Source organism: Alligator mississippiensis, chromosome 3, assembly GCF_030867095.1.
Source record: "Alligator mississippiensis isolate rAllMis1 chromosome 3, rAllMis1, whole genome shotgun sequence".
Taxonomy (NCBI): domain Eukaryota; kingdom Metazoa; phylum Chordata; order Crocodylia; family Alligatoridae; genus Alligator; species Alligator mississippiensis.
Window position 1 is genome coordinate 171556006 of NC_081826.1, and position 23220 is coordinate 171579225.

Consider the following 23220-nt stretch of genomic DNA (forward strand, 5'->3'; position numbering starts at 1 on the left):
TGAATCATGACTGATTGGTAACTCAGTAACTTAGCAGACAGGCCTGCAGTGGCTTTGACCTCTCCCAACCCCCAAGACAGACACAGTTGCACAAACACACGTCACGAGTTTTGCCTGTCAGCAGGTAGGGGTGCAGGGCCCCAGAACTCAGAATCCCTGCACCTATCTCTTTGACAGCTGGTAGGCTTTGTGGCCTCAGCAGTGGCTAGCAGGCCTGCAGCTTTCACCCTGCTGCGCCTTAACACACACAGTGTCACCCATGTCATGAGTTTTGTTTGTCTGCAGCTTGAAGTGCAGTTTCCCCCAAACCCCTGCACCTATCTCCTTGAAACTTGGCAGGCTTTGTGGCCTCAGAAAGAGGCACCATCCCTGCAGTTTGTACCCCAAGGTTCTGAAAGCAAAACTCATGTCACGTGTGTGTGTTAAGCCACAATGAGGTGAAGTTTCCCAGAAACCTGTGCACCTATCACCTTGAAACTTGGCATGCATCCTGCTCTCAGCAGAAGCTGCCATCCCTGCATGTTTCAGCTGAATCAGCCAATAGACAACAAAGTTATAGATATTTCATTGATTCCCCATTATACCCTATGGCCGAATCTTTTCCAAATCGATTCGGAGCTCCAAATCGATTTGGAAGGCCTAAAGCTTCCTGGGATTCAGTTCAGATTCATAGATTCGGCCTCCAAATCATCTGAATCATCTCCAAATCTGAATCATGATCTGAAGCTTTGCACAGCCCTACTGATCACTCAAGTAATAGTTTACACTTTCAAGCAAGGCCTGAGTCTATCCATAATTCTAGTTATCCAGTCACAGCAGAGGCGAGGACTGCTATTGCAGTACCATGTTCAGACCAAGTGGTGAGAACAGCAGGAGACTGACTGGTGACCCAAGGACTTTTTTTGGATGCCTCAAAATCAAAAGGAAATCACATAGGCTGTGTGTAGATGAAATGAGAGGCGTGTGTGCACTACACTTTAAAGCGGGCTAAATGCTTTTGCACTGCTTTAATGGTGTCAGTGTTTGAATGCCTCAGCAGTGTTTTGTGCATTAATTCCAGCCACTGTAGGAAATTTGGTGGCGTAATGTGCCTTAAATGACTTGAGGCGCGGCCAGTGGCAATGCATAGGGGGTACACCCTGATAGCACTGGTGCTCCCTGTGACTGGCTGCACTCACTGCTTAGGGGGGGGCAGGCAGGAGTGTCAGTATGTCCCCTGCAACTACTGGCTGATGACTGCAGTCACTCCCAGAAGCGGCTGCAGCGATCATCAACAGCGATCGACTGTCACAAGATCGGGCAGCGAGATCAGCTGCAGGGTACCCCCCCCCCACCGCCCTGCTTGGTGGGACTGGTCATGGGGGGCGTTAGGGTGCCATGGGCACAGCAAACTAAAACTCTTTTGAGGAGTTTTAGTTTGCTGTCCCTACAGCCCTGGGCTCCATGCAGCTCCATGGCTCTGCAGGAAGCCTTGCAGACAGCCTGACAGCAGCCCAGGAAAACATCTCTGCCCAAGAAAAGCAGCAAGCCTGATCTTTTTTTCCCCCCTGCTCTGGAGCCTGCCTGCCTGCCTGAGCTGTGCATGGGCCTGGTGGTTCCCTCCACAGCTGCAGTGCCCCCCAGGACCGCCTGAGCTGGGTGCCTGCAGGTGGGTGCTGCCTGGGAGGCGGGGGCCACAGCTGCTGTGGAGGGAAGCACCCCCCACTCCCTCCCTGCAGCCCAGGAACCGCTACACCCCCTAGCAGCTTGCCCTCCCCTCCCTACTGAGAGGCAGGTAAGACAGTGGGGTGTGTGCACAACATGGGGATTTAATCAGCCCTAAATTGAAGCGGTGTTTTTTAAAACCCACCACTTTCATCTAGGGCCCCTGTTTCATCTACACATGCCCATAGGCAATAGAAGGAAGGACAAGGAGGTCAAGGAGAAAGGGATTTGGTGCTAGGGGTCTGCTACAGACCCCCACACCAAGGGGAAGAACTAGATTCGGGGCTCCTGAGGCAGCTCTCAGAGACCATAAAAACTAGGGAGGCGGTAGTCATGGGGGACCTAAACTACCCAGAGATCTGCTGGGAGACGCAGACAGCAAAGTCCCACAGTTCACATAGGTTTCTATCCTGTGTACAGGACCTCCATCTGACACAGGAGGTACATGATCCCACTAGGGGGAATGCCTTACTGGACCTGGTATTGGCAACGGGGGATGACATGGTAGGAGACCTACAGATCGGTGGTCACCTGGGGGACAGTGATCACCAAACAATAGAATTCACCATAAGACGTCGAGTGGGTAAGGTAACTAGTAGGGTGAAAGTGCTAGACTTTAGGAAAGCTGACTTCAATGAACTCAGGCGTTTAGTCAAGGACGCACTGCAGAGTAAGAGTTTTGTAGAGTTGGGAGCCCAGGAAGGGTGACTGTGCCTTAAGGAAATGATCCTTCGGGCACAGAGGGAGACAATCCCGATGCGGGGAAAAACGGGGAAAGGGGCCAAGAGGCTTCCTTGGCTGACCAGAGAAATCCAGAGCAGTCTACAGGCTAAAAGGGGGGCATATAAAAAGTGGAAACGGGGAGAGATTACTAAAGAGGAGTATACCTCCTCTGCTCGCACTTGTAGGGAGGCAGTTAGACAGGCCAAAGCTACCATGGAGCTGAGGATGGCATCCCAAGTAAAGGATAACAAAAAATTGTTTTTTAGATATACAGGGAGTAAAAGGAAGGCCCAGGTTGGAATAGGACCTCTACTAAATGGGCAGAAACAATTGGTGACGGACAGGGGGGACAAGGCTGAACTCCTCAATGAGTTTTTTGCCTCAGTGTTCCTAAGTGAGGGGCAAGACAAGTCTCTCACTGGGATTGTAGAAAGGCAGCAGCAGGGTGCCAGACTACCAAGCATAGACCCTGAGATGGTGCAGAGGCACTTGGAGGAACTGGATGCGTTTAAGGCGGCAGGCCCGGATGAGCTCCATCCGAGGGTACTGAAGGCATTGGCTGACGTCATTGCGCAGCCACTGGCGGGAATATTTGAACACTCGTGGTGCACGGGCCAGGTCCTGGAGGACTGGAAAAGGGCCAATGTGGTCCCCATTTTCAAAAAGGGGAGGAAGGAGGACCCAGGCAACTATAGGCCAGTCAGTCTCACCTCCATCCTTGGCAAAGTCTTTGAAAAAATTGTCAAGGCTCACATTTGTGAGAGCCCGGCAGGACAAATTATGCTGAGGGGAAACCAGCACGGGTTCGTAGCATGTAGATCATGCCTGACTAATCTAGTCTCTTTTTGTGACCAGGTTACAAAACGCCTGGATGCAGGAGTAGGGGTTGACGTCATTTACTTAGACTTCAAGAAGGCCTTCAATACAGTATCCCACCCCATACTGGTGAACAAGTTAAGAGGCTGTGACTTGGATGACTACACAGTCCGGTGGGTGGTGAATTGGCTAGAGGGTCGCACCCAGAGAGTCGTAGTGGATGGGTCGGTATCGACCTGGAAGGGTGTGGGCAGTGGGGTCCCGCAGGGTTCGGTCTTTGGACTGATACTTTTCAATGTCTTCATCAGCGACTTGGAAGAGGGAGTGAAGTGTACTCTGTCCAAGTTTGTGGATGACACAAAACTGTGGGGAGAAGTGGACACACCGGAGGGCAGGTAACAACTACAAGCAGACCTGGACAGGTTGACATATGGGCAGAAAACAACAGAATGCAATTCAACAAGGAGAAATGCAAAGTGTTGTACCTAGGGAGGAAAAATGTCCAGCATACCTACTGCCTAGGAAATGACCTGCTTGGAGGCATGGAAGTGGAAAGGGATCTTGGAGTCCTAGTGGACTCCAAGATGAACATGAGTCGCCAGTGTGACGAAGCCATCAGAAAAGCTAATGGCACTTTATCTTGGATCAGCAGATGCATGGCGAACAGAACCAAGGAGGTGATACTTCCCCTCTATCGGGCACTGGTCAGACCAGTTGGAATACTGTGTGCAGTTTTGGGCGCCGCACTTCAAGAGGGATGTGAATAACCTGGAGAGGGTCCAGAGAAGGGCCACTTGTATGGTTAAGGGATTGCAGGTCAAGCCCTATGAGGAGAGACTAGGGCATCTGGACCTCTTCAGCCTCCGCAAGAGAAGGTTGAGAGGCAACCTTGTGGCTGCCTATAAGTTCATCACAGGGGCACAGAGGGGAATTGGTGAGGCTTTACTCAGCAAGACACCCCTGGGGGTTACAAGAAATAATGGCCACAAGCTAGCAGAGAGCAGATTTAGACTAGACATTAGGAAGAACTTCTTCACAGTTCGAGTAGCCAAGGTCTGGAATGGGCTCCCAAGGGAGGTGGTGCTCTCCCCTAGCCTGGGGGTCTTCAAGAGGTTAGATAGGCATCTAGCTGGGGTCATCTAAACCCAGCACTCTTTCCTGCCTATGCAGGGGGTCAGACTCGATGATCTATTGAGGTCCCTTCCAACCCTAACATCTATGAATCTAAGAAATAGGAAAAATATACAAGGATAAAATCAGGGAAGCAAAGATTAAAAGTGAGTTACAACCATTGAGGGAAGTCAAAGACAATAAGAAGGGGTTCTATAAATATGTTAGACACAAAATAAAGACCACAGAAGCTATGCATCTACTGCTAAATAACCAGAAAGCTATTATTTTTAAGAAAGAAGAAAGAGGCTTATAAACAATGGAAGCTTGGGGCGGGCCTCGAGGAGAAGGAATAAAATTAGAATACGTCATAGTAGATGTTTGATTTTTTAGCATATGGCTTGTTTTTATCTATAATTTGTTAATATGATATCCTCCAAAACATTTTGTGTGTGCGGTCCTCAACAACACAACAAAACTTAAGTCACCCAGGGTTACCATACATCCAGGTTTTCCTGGACATGTCCTCTTTTTGGGCCCCCTGTCCTCATGTCTGGGTGGGTTTTTAAAATCCGAGCAAATCTCCAGGTTTTTGTTTTGCCTCTGCTTCTCCCAGGCACAAGCAACTTGCATGCATAGGGCTGGGAGCAGCTGGCAAGGTGATTGACTGTCGGGGGTCACGTGCTCTGCGCACAAGCCCTGGCCAGTAAGTGCATGTGCATGTGTGTGTGGTGTGTGTGCTTGTGCGTGCGTATACATGTATGCGCAGTCAGTAGCTGCATGGGCAGCAGGGCTGTGGGAGTGAGGGGCAGAGGCAGGGCACAGGGATATCACTGCACACCCGCCCCCATAATCGTATAGCCCTCCTCCTATAGCACGCAGCGAACCGGTACCAGCTTCTCCAGTCCGACTGGTGAACAGGTACGAGGCCCTGGCGACCCTGCAGGAGATGGAAGGGGAGGAGGAAACCCTTGGGCAAGAAGAAACACCACGTTCTTCACACTCCAAACAGATCAAGAGATCCACGAGGACCCAGAGGAGGAGGCGACGAGTGCTCGTCATAGGCGACTCCATCCTGAGAGGTACGGAAGGACCCATCTGTCGCCAGGACCCCTCGGCACGAGAGGTATGCTGCCTCCCTGGAGCAAAGATTCGGGATGTGATGGAGGTAATCCAGGCCAGGATCAAGCCCACCGATTACTACCCCATGGTCCTAGTCCATGTGGGTACTAATGATGCGGCCAGGAGAACCCCTGATCACCTGATGGCGGACTACAGTGCTCTGGGTGGCGTGCTGAAGGAGTTCGGTGCCCAGGTGGTTTTCTCTTCCATCCTACCAGTGACCGGACAAGGAAGACAGCAGGAGAACTGCATCCGAGAAACCAACTGGCGGCTTCAGCAGTGGTGTCTCAAGGCAGGCTTCGGCTTCCTGGACAATGACCCGCACATCACGACGAGGGACATGCTCAGCTGGGATGGGCTTCACCTGTCCCCCAAAGGTAAGCGTGTGTTTTCTACTAGATTGGCGGATCTCCTCCGGCAGGCTTTAAACTAGGCTCTTCGGGAGGAGGGGAGTACGAGGGCAGGGGAAGCTGTGGACCACCAAACCATGTGGCACTCACAAGGACAGCCCAGCTTGAAGAAGGAGGACATTGGAAACCTGAAAGCTATGGGGAGACCAGCACTACAGAACAGGTAAAAAACAAGAAGGTAAGAAACAATGGGCCCCTTGGGACTCGGAGCAGGGGGGCAGCAAAGGCACCAGTCGCAGGGCTCAAGTGCCTATATACTAATGCTAGGAGCATGGGGAACAAGCAGGATGAACTAGCGCTCCTGCTTGCACTAAACACCTATGACTTAGTGGGGCTAACAGAGACCTGGTGGGATTCATCCCATGACTGGGCGGTACATATTGAGGGCTATAGATTGTATAGAAAGGACAGGTCGGGGAAGAAAGGGGGGGGGGTTGCACTTTATGTCAGTGAGCAATATGCATCAACCCTCATCAAGACAGAATCCGAGGTTGAGGAAGTAGAAGGATTGTGGGTTAGGCTACATGGGGGGCAAGGAGAAAGGGATTTGGTGGTAGGGGTCTGCTACAGACCCCCACACCAAGGGGAAGAAATAGATGTGGGGCTCCTGAGGCAACTCTCGGAGACCATAAAAGCTAAAGAGGCGGTAGTCATGGGGGACCTAAACTACCCGGACATCTGCTGGGAGACGCAGACAGCAAGGTCCCATCACTCACGCAGGTTTCTAACCTGTGTACAGGACCTCCACCTCACACAGGAGGTACACAGTCCCACTAGGGGGAATGCCATACTGGATCTGGTATTGGCAACAGGGGATGACATGATAGGGGACCTCCAGATCGGTAGCCATTTGGGAGACAGTGATCACTTAAAAATAGAATTCAACATAAGACGGCGAGTGGGTAAGGTAACTAGTAAGGTGAAAGTGCTAGACTTTAGGAAAGCTGATCTCAATGCACTCAGGCGATTAGTCAAGGACGCACTGCAGAGTAGGAGTTTTGATGGGATGGGAGCCCAAGAAGGGTGGCTGTGCCTTAAGGAAACGATCCTTCGGGGACAAAGCAAGACGATCCCCGAGCGAGGCAAAAAAGGGAAAGGGGCCAGGAGGCTTCCATGGCTGACCAGAGAAATCCAGGGCAGCCTAAGGGCCAAAAGGGGAGCACATAAAAAGTGGAAACGGAGAGATCACCAAAGACGAATATACCTCCTCTGCTCGTGCTTGTAGGGAGGCAGTTAGGCGGGCCAAAGCTACCATGGAGCTGAGGATGGCAACCCAAGTAAAAGACAACAAGAAATTGTTTTTTAGATATATTGGGAGTAAAAGGAAGGCCCAGGGAGGAATAGGACCCCTGCTAAATGGGCAGAGACAATTGGTGACAGACAGGGGGGACAAGGCTGAACTCCTCAACGAGTTCTTTGCCTCAGTGTTCCTAAGTGAGGGGCACGACAAGTCTCTCACTGGGGTTGTAGAGAGGCAGCAGCAAGGCGCCAGACTTCCATGCGTAGATCCTGAGGTGGTGCAGAGGCACTTGGAGGAACTGGATGCCTTTAAGTCGGCAGGCCCGGATGAGCTCCATCCGAGGGTGCTGAAGGCACTGGCCAACATCATTGCAGAGCCACTGGCGGGAATATTCGAACGCTCGTGGCGCACGGGCCAAGTCCCGGAGGACTGGAAAAGGGCTAACGTGGTCCCCATTTTCAAAAAGGGGAGGAAGGAGGACCCGGGCAACTATAGGCCAATCAGTCTCACCTCCATCCTTGGTAAAGTTTTTGAAAAAATTATCAAGGCTCACATTTGTGAGAGCCCGGCAGGGCAAATTATGCTGAGGGGAAACCAGCATGGGTTTGTGGCGGGCAGATTGTGCCTGACCAATCTAGTCTCTTTCTATGACCAGGTTACGAAACGCCTGGACACAGGAGGAGGGGTGGATGTCGTATACTTAGACTTCAGGAAGGCCTTCGATACGGTATCCCACCCCATACTGGTGAACAAGTTAAGAGGCTGTGATGTGGATGACTGCACAGTCCGGTGGGTGGCGAATTGGCTAGAGGGTCTCACCCAGAGAGTCGTGGTGGATGGGTCGGTTTCGACCTGGAAGGGTGTGGGCAGTGGGGTCCCGCAGGGCTCGGTCCTTGGACCGATACTCTTTAATGTCTTCATCAGTGACTTGGACGAGGGAGTCAAATGTACTCTGTCCAAGTTTGCAGATGACACAAAGCTATGGGGAGAAGTGGACACGCCGGAGGGCAGGGAACAGCTGCAGGCAGACCTGGACAGGTTGGACAAGTGGGCAGAAAACAACAGGATGCAGTTCAACAAGGAGAAATGCAAAGTGCTGCACCTAGGGAGGAAAAATGTCCAGCACACCTACAGCCTAGGGAATGACCTGCTGGGTGGCACGGAAGTGGAAAGGGATCTTGGAGTCCTAGTGGACTCCAAGATGAACATGAGCCGGCAGTGTGACGAAGCCATCAGAAAAGCCAATGGCACTTTATCGTGCATCAGCAGATGCATGACGAATAGGTCCAAGGAGGTGATACTTCCCTTCTATAGGGCGCTGGTCAGACTGCAGTTGGAGTACTGCGTGCAATTCTGGGCGCCGCACTTCAAGAAGGATGCGGATAACCTGGAGAGGGTCCAGAGAAGGGCAACTCGTATGGTCAAGGGCCTGCAGACCAAGCCCTACGAGGAGAGACTAGAGAAACTGGACCTTTTCAGCCTCCGCAAGAGAAGGTTGAGAGGCGACCTTGTAGCTGCCTATAAGTTCATCACGGGGGCACAGAAGGGAATTGGTGAGTGTTTATTCACCAAGGCGCCCCCGGGGGTTACAAGAAACAATGGCCACAAGCTAGCAGAGAGCAGATTTAGATTGGACATTAGGAAGAACTTCTTCACAGTTCGAGTGGCCAAGGTCTGGAACGGGCTCCCAAGGGAGCTGGTGCTCTCCCTTACCCTGGGGGTCTTCAAGAGGAGGTTAGATGAGTATCTAGCTGGGGTCATCTAGACCCAGCACTCTTTCCTGCTTATGCAGGGGGTCGGACTCGATGATCTATTGAGGTCCCTTCCGACCCTAACATCTATGAATCTATGAATCTATGAATCTACCCCTCCCCCCCGTTGGCTCCCCAACCCCTCCCCGCTCCCCCACAGGTTTCTTCTTTTTTGATTCTAGGAATATGGTAACCCTAAGTCACCCTCCAGCTGAAATAACTGCCTGCCCCTGATCTACAGAAAGAGCTTGTTACTAACAGCCAGCATGGATTCCTTAAGAGCAAATCATGTCAAATTAAATTAGCGTCCTTCTTTAACAAAGAAGTGGATGGGTGAAGGGAAAGCAGGGCAGATGATGTACTTGGATTTTAGTAAGGCTTGATTAAGTCCCATGTGAAACTCTCATAAGGAAATGGGAAAAATGCAAGCTAGATAAATTTCCTACAAGATGGGTATGCAATTGGCTCCATAACTGCCAGCAAAAGGTAAATAGATTAATGTCAGAATGGCAAGAGGTTTTGTGTGGGGTTCCAGAGGGTTCAGTCTTCATTCCAGGGCTATTTAATCTGCTTATTGTCACAAACATTGTTATGTTTGAGGGGTTCATAGGGTGTCACAAATGTTTCCTCGGGTGTAGTTCATTGCATGTGGTTTCATTGAAAAGCCTGTGTTTATGCTGTACCCATGTACGTTACTGTTATCATTATATAGATGATGTTATTCTGTCTGTATATACCTTTATGATTTTGGACATGATTTAGTAAGAGGAGCTTACGGGTATATAATTAAAGAAAAGAGAGTAGGTGTGACTGCTAAATATCTCTTGCTATTGTGATACTAAGGTAAGGACAATTGCTACTCTTAGACGGGTAGAATGAAACATCATTGGGTTGGGCACCCAAAGTATTGTCTCCCTTCAATGTGGAAAACAACTCCTTTATAGCAAAGGCATGTGAGGAAAATGACGTTCATCTAGAAGAATGCCAGATATCCCAGGAAGAGAAGTTTGGGGAAGATTCTGGTGACTCATGAATGATTAGATTAATGCTGATATGGGAGGAAAGAGGAATGAGGGCTGACTTGGAGGTTTTTTAGAGTCTAGCTATGATAGAACCACAGTCTTTTGGATTTTTCCAAAAGAAAGAAGAAAACTGACAAGTGGATCTGAGGCTCTGGTGGAACTGCTTAACAGCTTTGGGCAGGAAATAAAGAAACTTTGAGAATCACCACTCTAGTTTCTCCACCATGTCATTTACTTCCAAGATAATCTGAATTTACCTTGTTCACTTCTAAAGGATTCAGGTGATATTTACTCTGTTTCTGCAAAAATGATTAACATTGTGTAACACAGGTTTTACAAACAGAAGTGCTGCTATGTAACTTGGAGACTGATTTTCCACAGCCTGGACTCTGGTTTCAATGACTAACACCAGTGAAAAGTGAATGCAAAACATTTCTCTTCAACTTGGTAGTATTTCACATGCACTTTCACTGGTATAAACAGTTGCACAAGGCATAAGGCAATGGAAAATCAGGTCCTGGGATTTTATTTCCTTACCACAGTTCCATTACCTCAATCAGGATGGCCAAGATTAGTAGCTCTTTGATTTTCTTTCATGGCTCCTGATCCCATTAGGAGGGCTAATTAATTGTTTAATATGCATGGTTACATAAAGCAATATAGCTACAGGCCAGTAAAAGGGAGACTTTCTTCTTGGGGCTTGATTGAGAACCCACTGAGGTCTAATGAAAAGCTCCCTGATGTCATGTTCTTTGGCACATACATGTTCTCAGGCATCCTTCAGGCAAACAAACACTACATACCAAGAGCAACTGTTGTGAAGCTGGCCTCTGGCCCAGGGTGCCCTTCTCCACCGTCACCTTGCCGACTCAGCTGAACACAAAACTTGTACTCTGTTTTTGGTTCCAAATTATCTAATTTCTTGGTCCTTCCATGTACTGAGGATGAAAGGAGAAAAGAAAAGTAATCTCCTTGTTCTATACTGGAAAAAGCTTAGGAAGGAAATTTGTCAATCCTGAATTATAAAATGTAAGAAGGTAAAAGGTGTAGGTGTTCTGTATCCCCATTGCTCTAAGATGAGCTGCTTAGAAGTACAAATTAATTATCATAGTCATAATTTTATTATTTGTTACTTATTATTTGCTAGAGAGCCACAAGAGCAGTTGGCTGTGACATGGAAAGGGGGTTGAGTTCCCAAGCCAGAGTTCTCTGTACAAGCTGCTAAGTGATAAGCACTTCTAAAATATAGTTAGAAGTGATGCCAGGAGCGTAAAATGTGATCCTGCAGAGAAACATGGAGGAAGAACTTGCATTTGTTCAGAGATCTCATGATTTAACTGGCTTAGCACTTAGGGTAGGGGTGGGCAAAATACAGCCCATGGGCTGGATCCAGCCCACCAAGTGATTATATCCAGCCTTCCGGTGGTTCCTTGGCCCCAGTTGGCCCAGGCATGGGGGGCATCCAGGGCCATGGAAGTGCCACCTGGTGTGGAAGTGCCACCTGGTGCATAGTACAGCCTGTTCTATCCCTGCGTGCAGCTCTTGGGCACACCAAGAGCTATAGTCCATGGGGCTAGGTGGCACAGCAGTGGGGCAGGGGCAGCGCAGTGGCTGGACTTGGTTTCCTGATAGCCCCGCTACCCAGACACACTGGCCCATTCACCCTGCACTTACCACCAGGGGTGCTAGATGGAGCAGGTGGGGTCTTCATGAAGACTGGCCCAGGACCCCTGCAGGCAGGGTGCACTGGGCCAGGCAGATGAGATGGGGTAAATTATGATCAAATATTCTGTATGACTAATGGAATGAAAGCACTGGCCCTTACCTTCAACTGACTTCCATGGCTGGAGGCCTTTAGCAGGCTTGTACAAGAGTTTGGTTAACACAATTGGTCCATCGCCAGTGTGAGGGTCAGCATTGATATCGATGATGAGAAAATTATGTCCACTGTCCTGCATCTTTGGAGGATATTGTGGCACTGGAGGAACTGAGCAAGCATAGGACTATAAGATTAGTTCTTTTATCTGCCTACATTAATAATACACTGGTATCTACCTGGATGCAAAGGGATATAGGAACTGCCATTCTGTATCAGAGAAATGGTCCCCCTAATCCAGTATTCTATCTTTGATAGCTCTGACTTCCATTAGATAGAAGTTGTCTCATGCCCTGCAGCTTGAGAGTTTAGATCCTTCCAAACTCCTTGGGTTTTCTTTCTATCCTGAAAATTATGTTCATTTTCCAAATAATAAAATAATACATGCAACGGGCTGCTATTTGTAATAAAAGCTTATTACTGGTAATATCTGAATGTACATATTTATTTAAATAAGTCCCTGCAATGCTGAGACTAAAAAGAATTGAAGCATTCACAGTGAATCCTAGAAAGCATAACTAATCGGAAACAAAAATGAAACCAACAAATTGCTGACTATGCAGCCATTACTGCATGGTCATTTAGTACTTGTATAAACAAGTACTAAAGCATTTTTAGGGGGATTAAGTATCTATAGCTCTTAAATTTAAATGTTTTCTGAGCACCACCTTGCCTCTTTTACTAAGATGACTTGGTATAAATTGAGGTGCTTCATTGTATCCATTTAGGTTTGAAATTACTTGTTCTAGTGTCTAGGAATCACTGGGTGAACCTACATGTGAAATTAAGGTGAAGCAATAAACTCCAGCTGTTTGAGTTGGAGTAAACTGCTCCCGGGCACAGTTTCTACACGTGTGCCTGGGATGGCAGTAATATGAGCTGGGGTAGAACAGGAACAGGCTGGCAGGGAAAATGGGGTGGTCAGCCCCAGGCTCCAGGTGGCAGTGTCGGGTGGCAAAGGGGCTTGCTGGGGCAGAAGAATGCTGACCCTGTGGAGTTTTGTGGCTAGGTGGCAGGCAGGAGTCTAGACCCTATCCGGTCACTGTCTATGTGTGCATTTCAGCACAGTAAATGATCTTGCCGTAAAAGAGTACTATCTTATGGCAGAGTTAATTATTTTACTGTGACCTAATACTGGCGCAGATACAGATGGTGATGCTTTACTGAAGAGCTAATTAATTAACTCCGCAATAAGGTGCATGTGTAGATTCATCCACTGAATAGGAATTGCCACATGATAGTGTCTTGAAGATTTTTGTAGCTGAAAACATTCAGAGATGTAAACTTGCCCTTCTTAAAATAAAGAGGCAAGGATAGTTAAAGGCAGATGATTCATGCAACCTTACCTTTAACTGTAACTTGGAAAGGCTCCTCCGCCATTCCTGCTACTGTCTGAACAGTGCAGACCCACATTCCTGAATCAGGAGGATGGACTTTATAGATATGAAACGTTGCCTCGGAGCAATTTTGTGTAACAGTTAAGAATGAATTGGGCTGAAAAGAAAAATTACAGAGAGGGCCTAAAAAACATGGACTCTGATAAACATGTCCGTCTCATTCTCCTCTCAGGCCAGGTAAAGACATTACATATAAACTGGTATAAATGATCAAAAACTGGTCTATACCCACAACATAACAGAAGTTTGGGGCACACAGAAATTTTAAAAAGGTAGAACCCAGTCTAAGAGAGACTTGGATCAATGAGGTATCAGACTTAATGGCTAGGGACAGACATTACACATAAACCAGTTTAAGTGCTCAGAAACTGGTTTAAACTTGTAATAGAACAGACATTCAGTGCACATAAACCAGTTTCAAAATGGCCCAAACCAGTCTGAGATAAACCTGGTTTAATGTAGTATCAGACTTAACTGATTTGGCTCAAACTAGTTTATGCAATGTCTGTCCCAGATCCCTTGCTGGTTTAAAATAAACCAGACTCCCCCAGCATCCCAGCATGCTCTCTGGGTTGGACGCAGCTCTCTGCTCCACAGCAGAGCTGGCCCTTCCCCTCTGCTCCCTGGCTGGAGCTCCAGCAGAGACTGCAGACACAGCAGGGTATGCCTGGCTTCCTCCTGCTGTACTCCTGCTTCCTGCTCGCTGCTCAAGCAGGAATCTCCCCCACCCTCCCTCCTTCCTTCCCACAGTACAGACCCCAGCCCCAAAGACCCTAGGCATGTGGTATGCTAGCTAATGCTGAGAGGTATCTGTGTGTGTGTGTGTCTCCAATTTTACTGGGACAGTCAGATAAAACAGTGACCGCTTAGGTCTTTTTGGAGCTAATCAACAGGTCAGCTGGTAAGCTGTTTAAGAAGAGCTTGAAATAATGGAGAGAGGCTGTTGTTTTGCTGATTGGGGTGATAAACACTGTTATCATCCCCATGCTAGCTTGCTCACCTGTCAGTTTGCTGCAGACAGCATGAAGAAGCAGGGAGGGAGATTGAAAAGCTCCATATCATCAACAGATACATGCACTGCACCCCCCCCCCACCCTTGCCTCAGAGTGCTAGCAGGGGGCTGGGGGTTAGCAACACTCCCACCCCTTGAGCAGCCAGCAAGGAAAAGCCTGGAATGGTGCAGGCAGACCTCCCTAATCAGAGGTCCTGCCAGGGCTTGGCCATGCCCCCCTGACTCCAGCTCAGCACTATGTAAAAAAAAGGCAAGCAGCTGTAGCACCCCCCAGCTTCTAGCCTGAGCCATTGCAGGTATGTGCCTGAATTTCCTCAGTCCAGAGAGAATATCTGGGGACAGGGGTGCTCTGTAAAATGAAGGATCAGACCACCAGCAGCTGAGAGGCCTGATTCTTCTTCTATGGAGTGTCCCTGTCCCCATTGCCTGTCACAAGCCTCCTGGGATGCTGGGCATGTCCTGCAGGCTGCCACTGGTGCTGGGATCTGAGGGGCCCAAACCTTCCTTCTACAGAGTGTCCCTGTCCTTGCTGCCCAGAACAAACCTCCTAGACTGCCAAGTGTGTCCTGCCAGAGCTTAGCACCAGCAGCAGCCAAGAGGCCTGATCTTTCCTTCTACAGAGTGTCTGGGCCACACCTGATTGGCTGCTGGGCACATGCCTCCAGCCCCCTGCCATCACTGTGGACCCTCCCCCATGCCCAGCCCTAAGCTTCCAGGAGAGCCCCAGAGTGGGTCACCATGGCACACTAGGCTGTCCTTGGCAGTCTCTAGCATGCTGGGAGGCATGTGGGAGTATCCCTAACCTGTTGGCAGCTTGCATACCCCCCACCACCCAAGAGCAAAAGTGCAATCTGTTTGCTAATTATCCAACCTAAGCAGCTTAGAGACACCTGCGTAAGTTTGACAGATTCCACCTTGGACTTTTTGAATGTCTGTACCTAACCTCAGTTAAAGCTTCATGCAAAGTGCATTGATACAGACAGAAAGCTTCATATTGACCTCAGTGATCTTTGGAACAGTTCCCAAGTAGAGCAATGTCATTTCCTGACTACTGTGGGCTTCACGTTGTAATTTAAATGTTGCTTTATTTTACCTTTTTACTGTATCTAGAATAATAATAAATATAACTTTCATGTATTATGCACCTGGCCTCTCAAAGAATACCCAAAACATTCTGAGATGCAGGATCCAAAGCCTGTTTCTATTGATTTTAGTGAGAAAAATTTCACTTGACTTCCTCCTCTTAAAGTAGGGAGTGCGCTTCAGCCCTCAGTGAAAAACTTCTAATGCTAGGCTGGAAATTCAGCAGTATTTGCACCAAAAAGACTCCATTGTATTATAATACCTGATTGAATTAATAGTCATGAATAGTATTTCCAAAGAACTAGGACCTTTTTCTGCTCTCAGTTCTGTAGCCGTGTTAATTATTCAGAAGTGTTTTATTAGTATTTGGATGAATAATTTGAAGTCTGTGTATTGTTCATGAAATACTCATTTAGATTATATGCTCTTTGTTATTTGTAATGTTTGACTGGTCATTTAAGCCACATGACAATTTTTCTGCTACATCTTTAATTTTATTTAGACAAATCGGCTAAGCACAGACATTCGGAAGGTGAAATCACATTAAAAATGGCTGCCCAATTTAAACTTAGCCCATCCTGGTGCCGACCTTACACTTACAGATCCGGTCTCCATGACCGGCTATCAGTCTAAACCTGTAACAGAATATAAATTCCATGCGCACAAACTGGTTTAAAAATTGTAGAATCCGGTTTAAGATCAACCTGGATCAATGCAGTATCAGACTCATTCAATTTAGGTCAAACTGGTATATGGAACTTGTGTATGCTTTCCCTGTGCTGCCCTGGGGCTGGGCAAACACAGCCACTGGCCCCAGCCCTGGGGCTGCTCTTTTCACTCCTCCCTTCTCTCCGCTCCCCGCCCCCACTGATCTATTTTTTGCTCCACCCCTCCGGCCCCTTGCTCCCCCACTTAGCCAGCCCTCTCAACCTCCATCTTACAAGTCACTCTGGATGCAGCCAATTTTATCAGTGCTTGCTGCTGCTGGAGCCAACCAAGTAAGTCCTGGTGGGAAATGGGCAGGAATGGTGGGGATGTTGGTTTGCTTGGGGGTGGAGAGACCCCCCACCTCCTCCCACCCTCTCCCCACCCCACCCATGGGTCATGCCTACTCCCTCTATCCCTCATGGGTTGTGCCTGCTCCCCAAACCTGCAGGTTACACCTACCCTCTCTACCCCACCCATGGGTCATGCCTCCCCCATTCATCAGCAGACCCCTGATCCTCTCCAGTCTACTGAATCCCCAACTCCCTGGCTAGCCCCTGCCATCCTGACTTACCTGATATCAGGCACCCATTTTGAATCAATTTAACCTCCTCTTAATGCCCCCAAATGTCTGTACTTAGCCACAAGGAACAACAAATAGCAGAGCTGTAACTTAAAATGTTGGTGCTCTGCAGGGTAGAAGGGAGTAGGGGCACTGGGTGCTGAGTACTTATATCATTGCATAGGGGCTGCTGCAGCTGTAACATGGGCTTTTACTGCTGTGGCACAACCATTCCAAAAACAGTTCACTCGCCCACCCCTAACAAATAGATAAAAGCAAATAGTAGAAAGTAAACACTATACTTATTTTGTAATATGCATCAAACTCTGAACCTGATTCAGGAAGGCTTTAAGTGCACACTTAAATTTATCTCTGCAACGAGTATGGCCAAACGTAAATGTGAAGCATTTTAAGCTAAATGTATGCTAGATGCCTCCTGAGACAGGATACATCCCTGAATCAAAACCTCTGCAAATTCTTCCAGGGATGTTGGGTATAGAGGCTGGCTGAAAAATTGACCATAAAAGTATCATGGTATTTTTCATACCAGTAAGGGAGTGCCCTAGGTCAAAAGGTCTTTAGCATAGATTATTTAACAATCACACATAATATCAATAAGAAAAAATAGTGTAATAACCGATCAGGAACCCACCTTGAGGACAGTTCCATCTTTTTTCAACAGTTTAAAATCTTCATTCACAGGACGTGGCTCACCAGTGGCTCTACAAGTAGGTTTAAACTCCATGCCAGAATTGAGTTCCACATCACCTGGTGAGCTTTTTATCTGAGGTGATACATCTGCTGGACCTGTGAATAAAAAATGTAGGATTATAAGATCATAGGAAAGTAGGGTTTGAAGGGACATCATAAATCGTCTTAGTTCAGCCCCCTGCTCAAGGCAGGATCATCCCTGACTAAAGCATCCCAGCCAAGTGTCTGTCTAACCTGCTTTTGAAAAGTTTCAAGGATGGAGATTCTGCAATGTCTTCTGCAATGCCTGTTCCAATGCTTGACCAGTCTCATAGTCAAAAAGGTCATTCTAACCTCCAGCCTGGATGGTATAGACAGGGATGATCCTGTCTTGAGCAGGAGGTTGTACTAAGTGATCTCCCAAAGCCCCAACTCTATTTTTCTATGATTCTATAAAAAGAAAGTAGTGAAATCAGGCTAGGATTGAAGTGGTATGATCAAGTCTTGGTCTCCATCTCCCACAATTTATAAACTTATAAGGCCCTCTAAAGCCTACAATAAACAATATTCAATGGATATTTTACATACCGTAATTAACAAGTATCCTCACAGGGATAGTAATTAACAAGAATCCTCAAGTATAACAAGCGGATCCTCCTCGTGTTGTAGCTCCTGAGAATCTAGTGCCCACTGTGGCACAAAACCAGTGTCCCCCAATCTCTCTGGGCAACTAACACTGTTGCAGGTAAATACAAAATTCTATGCTTTGATAAATTATATGATTTATAGCACAAAAACTCCACAGGATCTAATAGTATTACACTGAATCACCCCAGAATTTAGCCCCCTGGCTTGGCTGCTTCTTTCTCTTTAGTTTTGGAAGCCCTCACTCCCCATGGAGCTGTTCCAAATACCAGTCCCATGATCACAAGCTTAGAGTGCAAAGAAAACCATGAGGTACTGGCCAGAAGAGATTGCACAGTTCATGGGAAGTAGGCAGCAATGGTGCACTATAATTAGGGTGACCATATGTCCCAGTTTGGCTGAGACAATCTCAGATTTCATAGGCCAGTCCTGGATGGTTGAACAGAAGTCCCAGAATTATAAGGATGCAGGGTGCAGTGGAGCAGCATGGTGAACCAGGCAGGTGGGCAGGCAGGCACTGCTGCTGCTGTGCGGGAGCAAGGTGGGCAGACTGGAACAGTGCTCAGCCCAGCCCATCCCCTGCCTGTGCTCAGGGGGAGCCAGGCCAGGCAAGTGCAGGTGGGGTGGTGCCTGCTCCAGTCTACCCACCTTGCTCCCACACAACTGCAGCTGCAGTGCCTGCCTGTCTGCCTGGGCACCATTCTGCTCTGCCTTCCCACTGGACTGCACTCCCTACCCTGCCCTCCCGCCTCTTCCTCTGCCTGTATCAGCACCACTGTTTTGCTAGTGGGGCAGTGTCCCAGATTTCCTTAAAAATAATATGGTCAACCTAACTACAATACAACCTGAAAGCGGATTATTGAGCCCTGGACATACAACCCTTACCCAGGATAGTGACTAATTACTCACTCAGGTAGCTCCACTGAAGCCTATAGGAGTAAGTATGACACAGGCTAGCTCTAAGGTAGGGTGAGATACACTACCATGCTGATCTTAAAACAAAGGCACCAAACAGGCAGTGGATAGCAGAGCCTGGCAGCTGCTGTGCTAGAACAAAGATTCAGGAATGTGCTCTGTGCCCCCTGGAATAAAACTGGGGCAGCTATGATGGGATATCAGTCTTTTATGGAGATGTTCTACCAGCATGAAGTTTTGTTTTGGTCATACTGGGAAAAGCCATTTACTACCGTGTTACCTTGCTTTACCTTCTTTTTCACATTGTAGGCCATGCCAGCCAGAGTTACACACGCAGCCCTTAAATCTGTCACAGCTTCCCTGGTGTCTGCAGTTACACCTGAGTTTACAGTCCGGTCCATAAAAACCAGGTTGGCACTCTGTAAGCACATGTGGTTAAAGTGAGTATTTATAATAAAGACATTAATAAAAACAGTTGCCTAGTATACTACACACCCTCCTCCATTATTTCTGAGCATTGAACTGTGAGGTAAAATTCATGATACCCATTTGGGCTGAATTGCTAAGTGCCGTGTACTGAATTGAAAGCATTAACGTGCGGTCCTATGGAGCACAGTAAAAAGGAAATAAACCAAATCTTAAAGCTAGGTATTGTGAGGTGTTTCCCAATGAAGACATAATTATTATCTGCATTGCAGTGGTCCCAAAGGCTGTTACTAGGTTATGGCAGCATTGCACTAGGTATTGCCCAGGCATATAGGAAGATATGATTCCTGTCCCAAATAGATTACTTTCAAATGGAACTGAAGTTACTCAGCATTTTGTAATAATAAGATAATGAAATAATTAAGTCTTACCCATGGATAAAAACAAGGCCATCAGCCTTATGGATTTTTTCCCCAAAATTTCAGTTGCAACTTAATTAATTGATAGGAAACTAGTACTATCTTGCACTTAGAGGGTGCAAGATGAGCATGCATGTGTGGTTTGTGACACTGCAGACCTGTCTGCTGCACAGCAGACTGTACATGCTGCACATGCAGGTGTATGCTGTGCTGCTAGTTTGCAGTGCAGCAGGTTTTTTTGACACCAGGAGATCCCAGTTTCAGAAAAACCTGTGCCAGAAAAAAGCAGGGTGGCGCACATGGCAGCAGCAGGTGCTGTCTGAAACCAGAGCCTGGTGAGCCACAGCCACACTCCAGTTGCTGGCCAGGCTCTGTGCATGCAGATCGGTGCCACTGGAACATGGGGAGGCCCCCAGGACCCCAGGTAAGGCTACTGGTGCCAGCCCAGGTACTGGCCCCAGCCTCCCCTACCCAAGCTGGGGCAACTTGCCACGCACCAGAGCATGTGTGCACGGGCATTCTCCAGGGACAAGCAGCAACAGCACGACTATGTGCTGCTGCTAGTTGTTCCCTAGAAAAAAAAATGTGCATGCTCATCTGGATTGACCCAGAGAATACCTTTCATCTGAGCATCTTTGAGGTTGCTAAAGATTATTATTCCTGATGAGTTAGCATTGTTGCTCTGAGCAGCTCTTGCTCACTTCTTGTTGTGCTTTGCACACAGCATGCAGTGTGTATCATGTCTGTATACCTTTATCACATTCCAGGCCCCTCCATCCAGTGGCACAAGAACAACCATATGGATCCGGTAGACAGAACATGTAATATTTGCAGCCCGATTTCTCCTCACAGCTCTCTTTGCAGGTTCTCCCAAATGTATTGGCTTCGCACGCTACAGGGGGGAAAATGGACCAACAGTGTTAAGTCTATGAAAGACCAGTACTTCCAGTGATACATCCTTATACAAAGTGAAGAAATAGAAAAATGAAAAATAAAGTGTTACCTTCAAATATTGGGTCCATTAATATCCATACCTGTTGTGAATCATCAGGCATCAAGATTCTAGGCATGTCCTAAAGCTGCTGTTGCAGTGAAGATAATTCCAAGCAATGGTGAGGATTTTCCTAAATTACCACCATGTTTTGGATACTTAGGACCATCTTGTCAGCTGCTGCACATTAGTATAAACCCTTTGAATTTGTTGAAGCTCTGCTGACTTAGGCCAGCATAGAGCCTTTATCAGAACTTGACTATAGCTAAACCTTGAACTATAGCTAAACCTTGAACAGCTTCAATCCCTGATAAAATCTTGTATTCACAGAAATCAGTTGGGATTTTACCATTAATTTCAATAGGAATCGGGGTATTACATCTGGTTTTTAAACTCTTGTGAAGGAGAGGCAAGTTTTATGTCTGTTTCTGGGTGCTTGCTCACAGCAAACAGTCAAGAAAAACGTCCAGATCTCCCATTGGTAACAGATAATTCTAAAAAGGGATGAATGATTCATCATACCCGCAACACACAGTTGCTTGTGAACACTCTGGTTGTATCTTTGAGAGCCACTATAGCAACAGAGGTTATAATTTAGCAAGGAAAACACTATTAATTAAATGGGCAGTGGTCTCTCCTAACACTGTTCTACCAGGGATGGTATCATAAAATGAATGCATAGAAGGCGTTGTGAATACTTATCTGCATGGATAGGCCAATGAACCAATGCTTAAATTTAATCTCAGGTGCTTAAGGTTACTCACCTGCTTAATCTCAGATTCATTTGTTTGCAAGACTAGGGTGTTAGTAGGTTTTACTTTACTGAAATTACAGAATGAGTGGGTCAAAGGGTTTATAGTATGGTTTGGATGGCAGATCTTACCACAGTTCAGGTTAGAACATCTGCAAGCACTGAACTGCAATCATAATGTTAAGGTTTACATATTCTGTAATGCATTTCACAGTTAGAGTAAGCAGCATCAGGTATAGTGACTTAAAACAGGGATACTCAACTCCTAGCCTGTGGGCGAAATTTGGCCCATGGTGCTCCCCACAGGTTGGGATATTTGGTGGCAGTGGAGCAGTGGCAATTAATACTGCCATCCCCTGATGCCAAATTCCCAAGCCCCATGCAGCTGGGTCATAGCTGGGCCATGCCCAGCCTCCATGTAGCCAAAGTGGGGCCAGGCCATGTTCCTTCCCTCTGTGCGGCTGGATCAGGGCCTGCCATGTCCACCCCACGTGCTGGATCTGGCTCACCAGCTGGATCTGACCCATGGACAGACCAGGCACTGCAGCCTACAGAGCAGTGGTACACCACTGACTTGAATTATTCTGAGTGTTCATGTCCCAGAATGACCAGGCCCTAAAAGTTTGGTTAGCAATGTGGATTCAGTTGTAATGTAATATGTTGCTGTGGACAAAGAAGTGATCAGACTAAAGAAAGAATGTTTCCTTACCCTTCTCACACGTTTTCCCCATAAAGCCTGGAGGACAAATGCATTCCCCGGTATCTTCATGACAGATGCCATTGTTCATGCAGGCAGGGCAAATTGAACTACATGTTGGACCCCACTTCTGAGCTTCACAACCTGTTATACAGAAGTACAACAAAAAGCTGGTTTCTGTCTCACACACTAGGCAAACCAGAAAAGGATTAATGGCATTTGCTCATATATAGCACTTCTCATCTATTAGAATCCAGTATATACCAAATCACTTCACTAGAGAAATGCATCCACTTCTGGGATGAAACATGACAACTGCAGTACACAATAGCAACACCCAACACTTTTAAGACAGGAAGAGAAGAACAACTTCTCTTTTGAAACTGTGGAACAGATTTTAGATTGGAATTAATCTAAATAATTAAACAATTTGGATGTTGGCAAGGATGCTTTGTTTAATATTGTTTTCCTCTTGGACTACAAATAGTGAGGATCTCAGAGTTTCATCTCAGCTGAAACATGTTGTGCTTATAACATGCCAGAAGGTCTAAACTCAGCATTGCTGACACTGTGCCAGTATCTGGCAGGGTTTTGCTGTCACAATATTTTTCTTAAACTGAGACAAAAACATAGAGGGCTGAACTCAGCCCTGGTGTAACTATCTCCCCTGATGTTATAAACCAGAGATCAATAAAACATATTCTTCCCTTATGCACTGTGGAAAAAGCCATCAGCATAAATGTAATTTTCAGTATGCACACAAGTAATCATACTTGCATTAGGCAGAAAGTGATCTTTATTGATAACTCTCATGCATAGCCATGTTTGTGAAGGTAATGATAGAGTACTCTCAAGGCAGCTCCAGTAACAAAAAAAGTATTAGAGGAGAAATCTAGATTTGGACCATAATTTTCAGGTTTAGGTTTGTATCTGATAGCTCAACACAGCATTTATATGTCAGAAATTATCTCAAATCCCTAGACATCTAAATGCAGTTCTCAAGAGATGTAGGTTGTAGCCGTGTTGGTCTAAGGACATAGGCAGACAAGTTTCTTTGGGTGAATCTGATATCTTGTATTAGACCAACCCAAATAGTTGGAGAATAGTTATTAAGCAAGCTTTCGGGTTCAAAAACCCTTCGTCAGGCTAAGGA

The 23220-nt window shown here is 47.0% G+C and overlaps 1 protein-coding gene across 1 annotated transcript in view; it reads right to left on the bottom strand.

The window, feature by feature from the left end:
- Positions 1 to 23220, bottom strand: part of TEK (TEK receptor tyrosine kinase) — a 76706-nt gene that overhangs the window by 17196 nt on the left and 36290 nt on the right. Inside the window, exons 5-11 of the mRNA XM_006268987.4 lie at positions 22080 to 22211; positions 20380 to 20520; positions 19074 to 19202; positions 17186 to 17340; positions 13121 to 13268; positions 11724 to 11885; positions 10702 to 10836 (exon numbers count right to left, since the gene is read on the bottom strand). Coding sequence (XP_006269049.1) covers positions 10702 to 10836; positions 11724 to 11885; positions 13121 to 13268; positions 17186 to 17340; positions 19074 to 19202; positions 20380 to 20520; positions 22080 to 22211 — 1002 coding nt within the window. The remainder of the gene's footprint in view (positions 1 to 10701; positions 10837 to 11723; positions 11886 to 13120; positions 13269 to 17185; positions 17341 to 19073; positions 19203 to 20379; positions 20521 to 22079; positions 22212 to 23220) is intronic.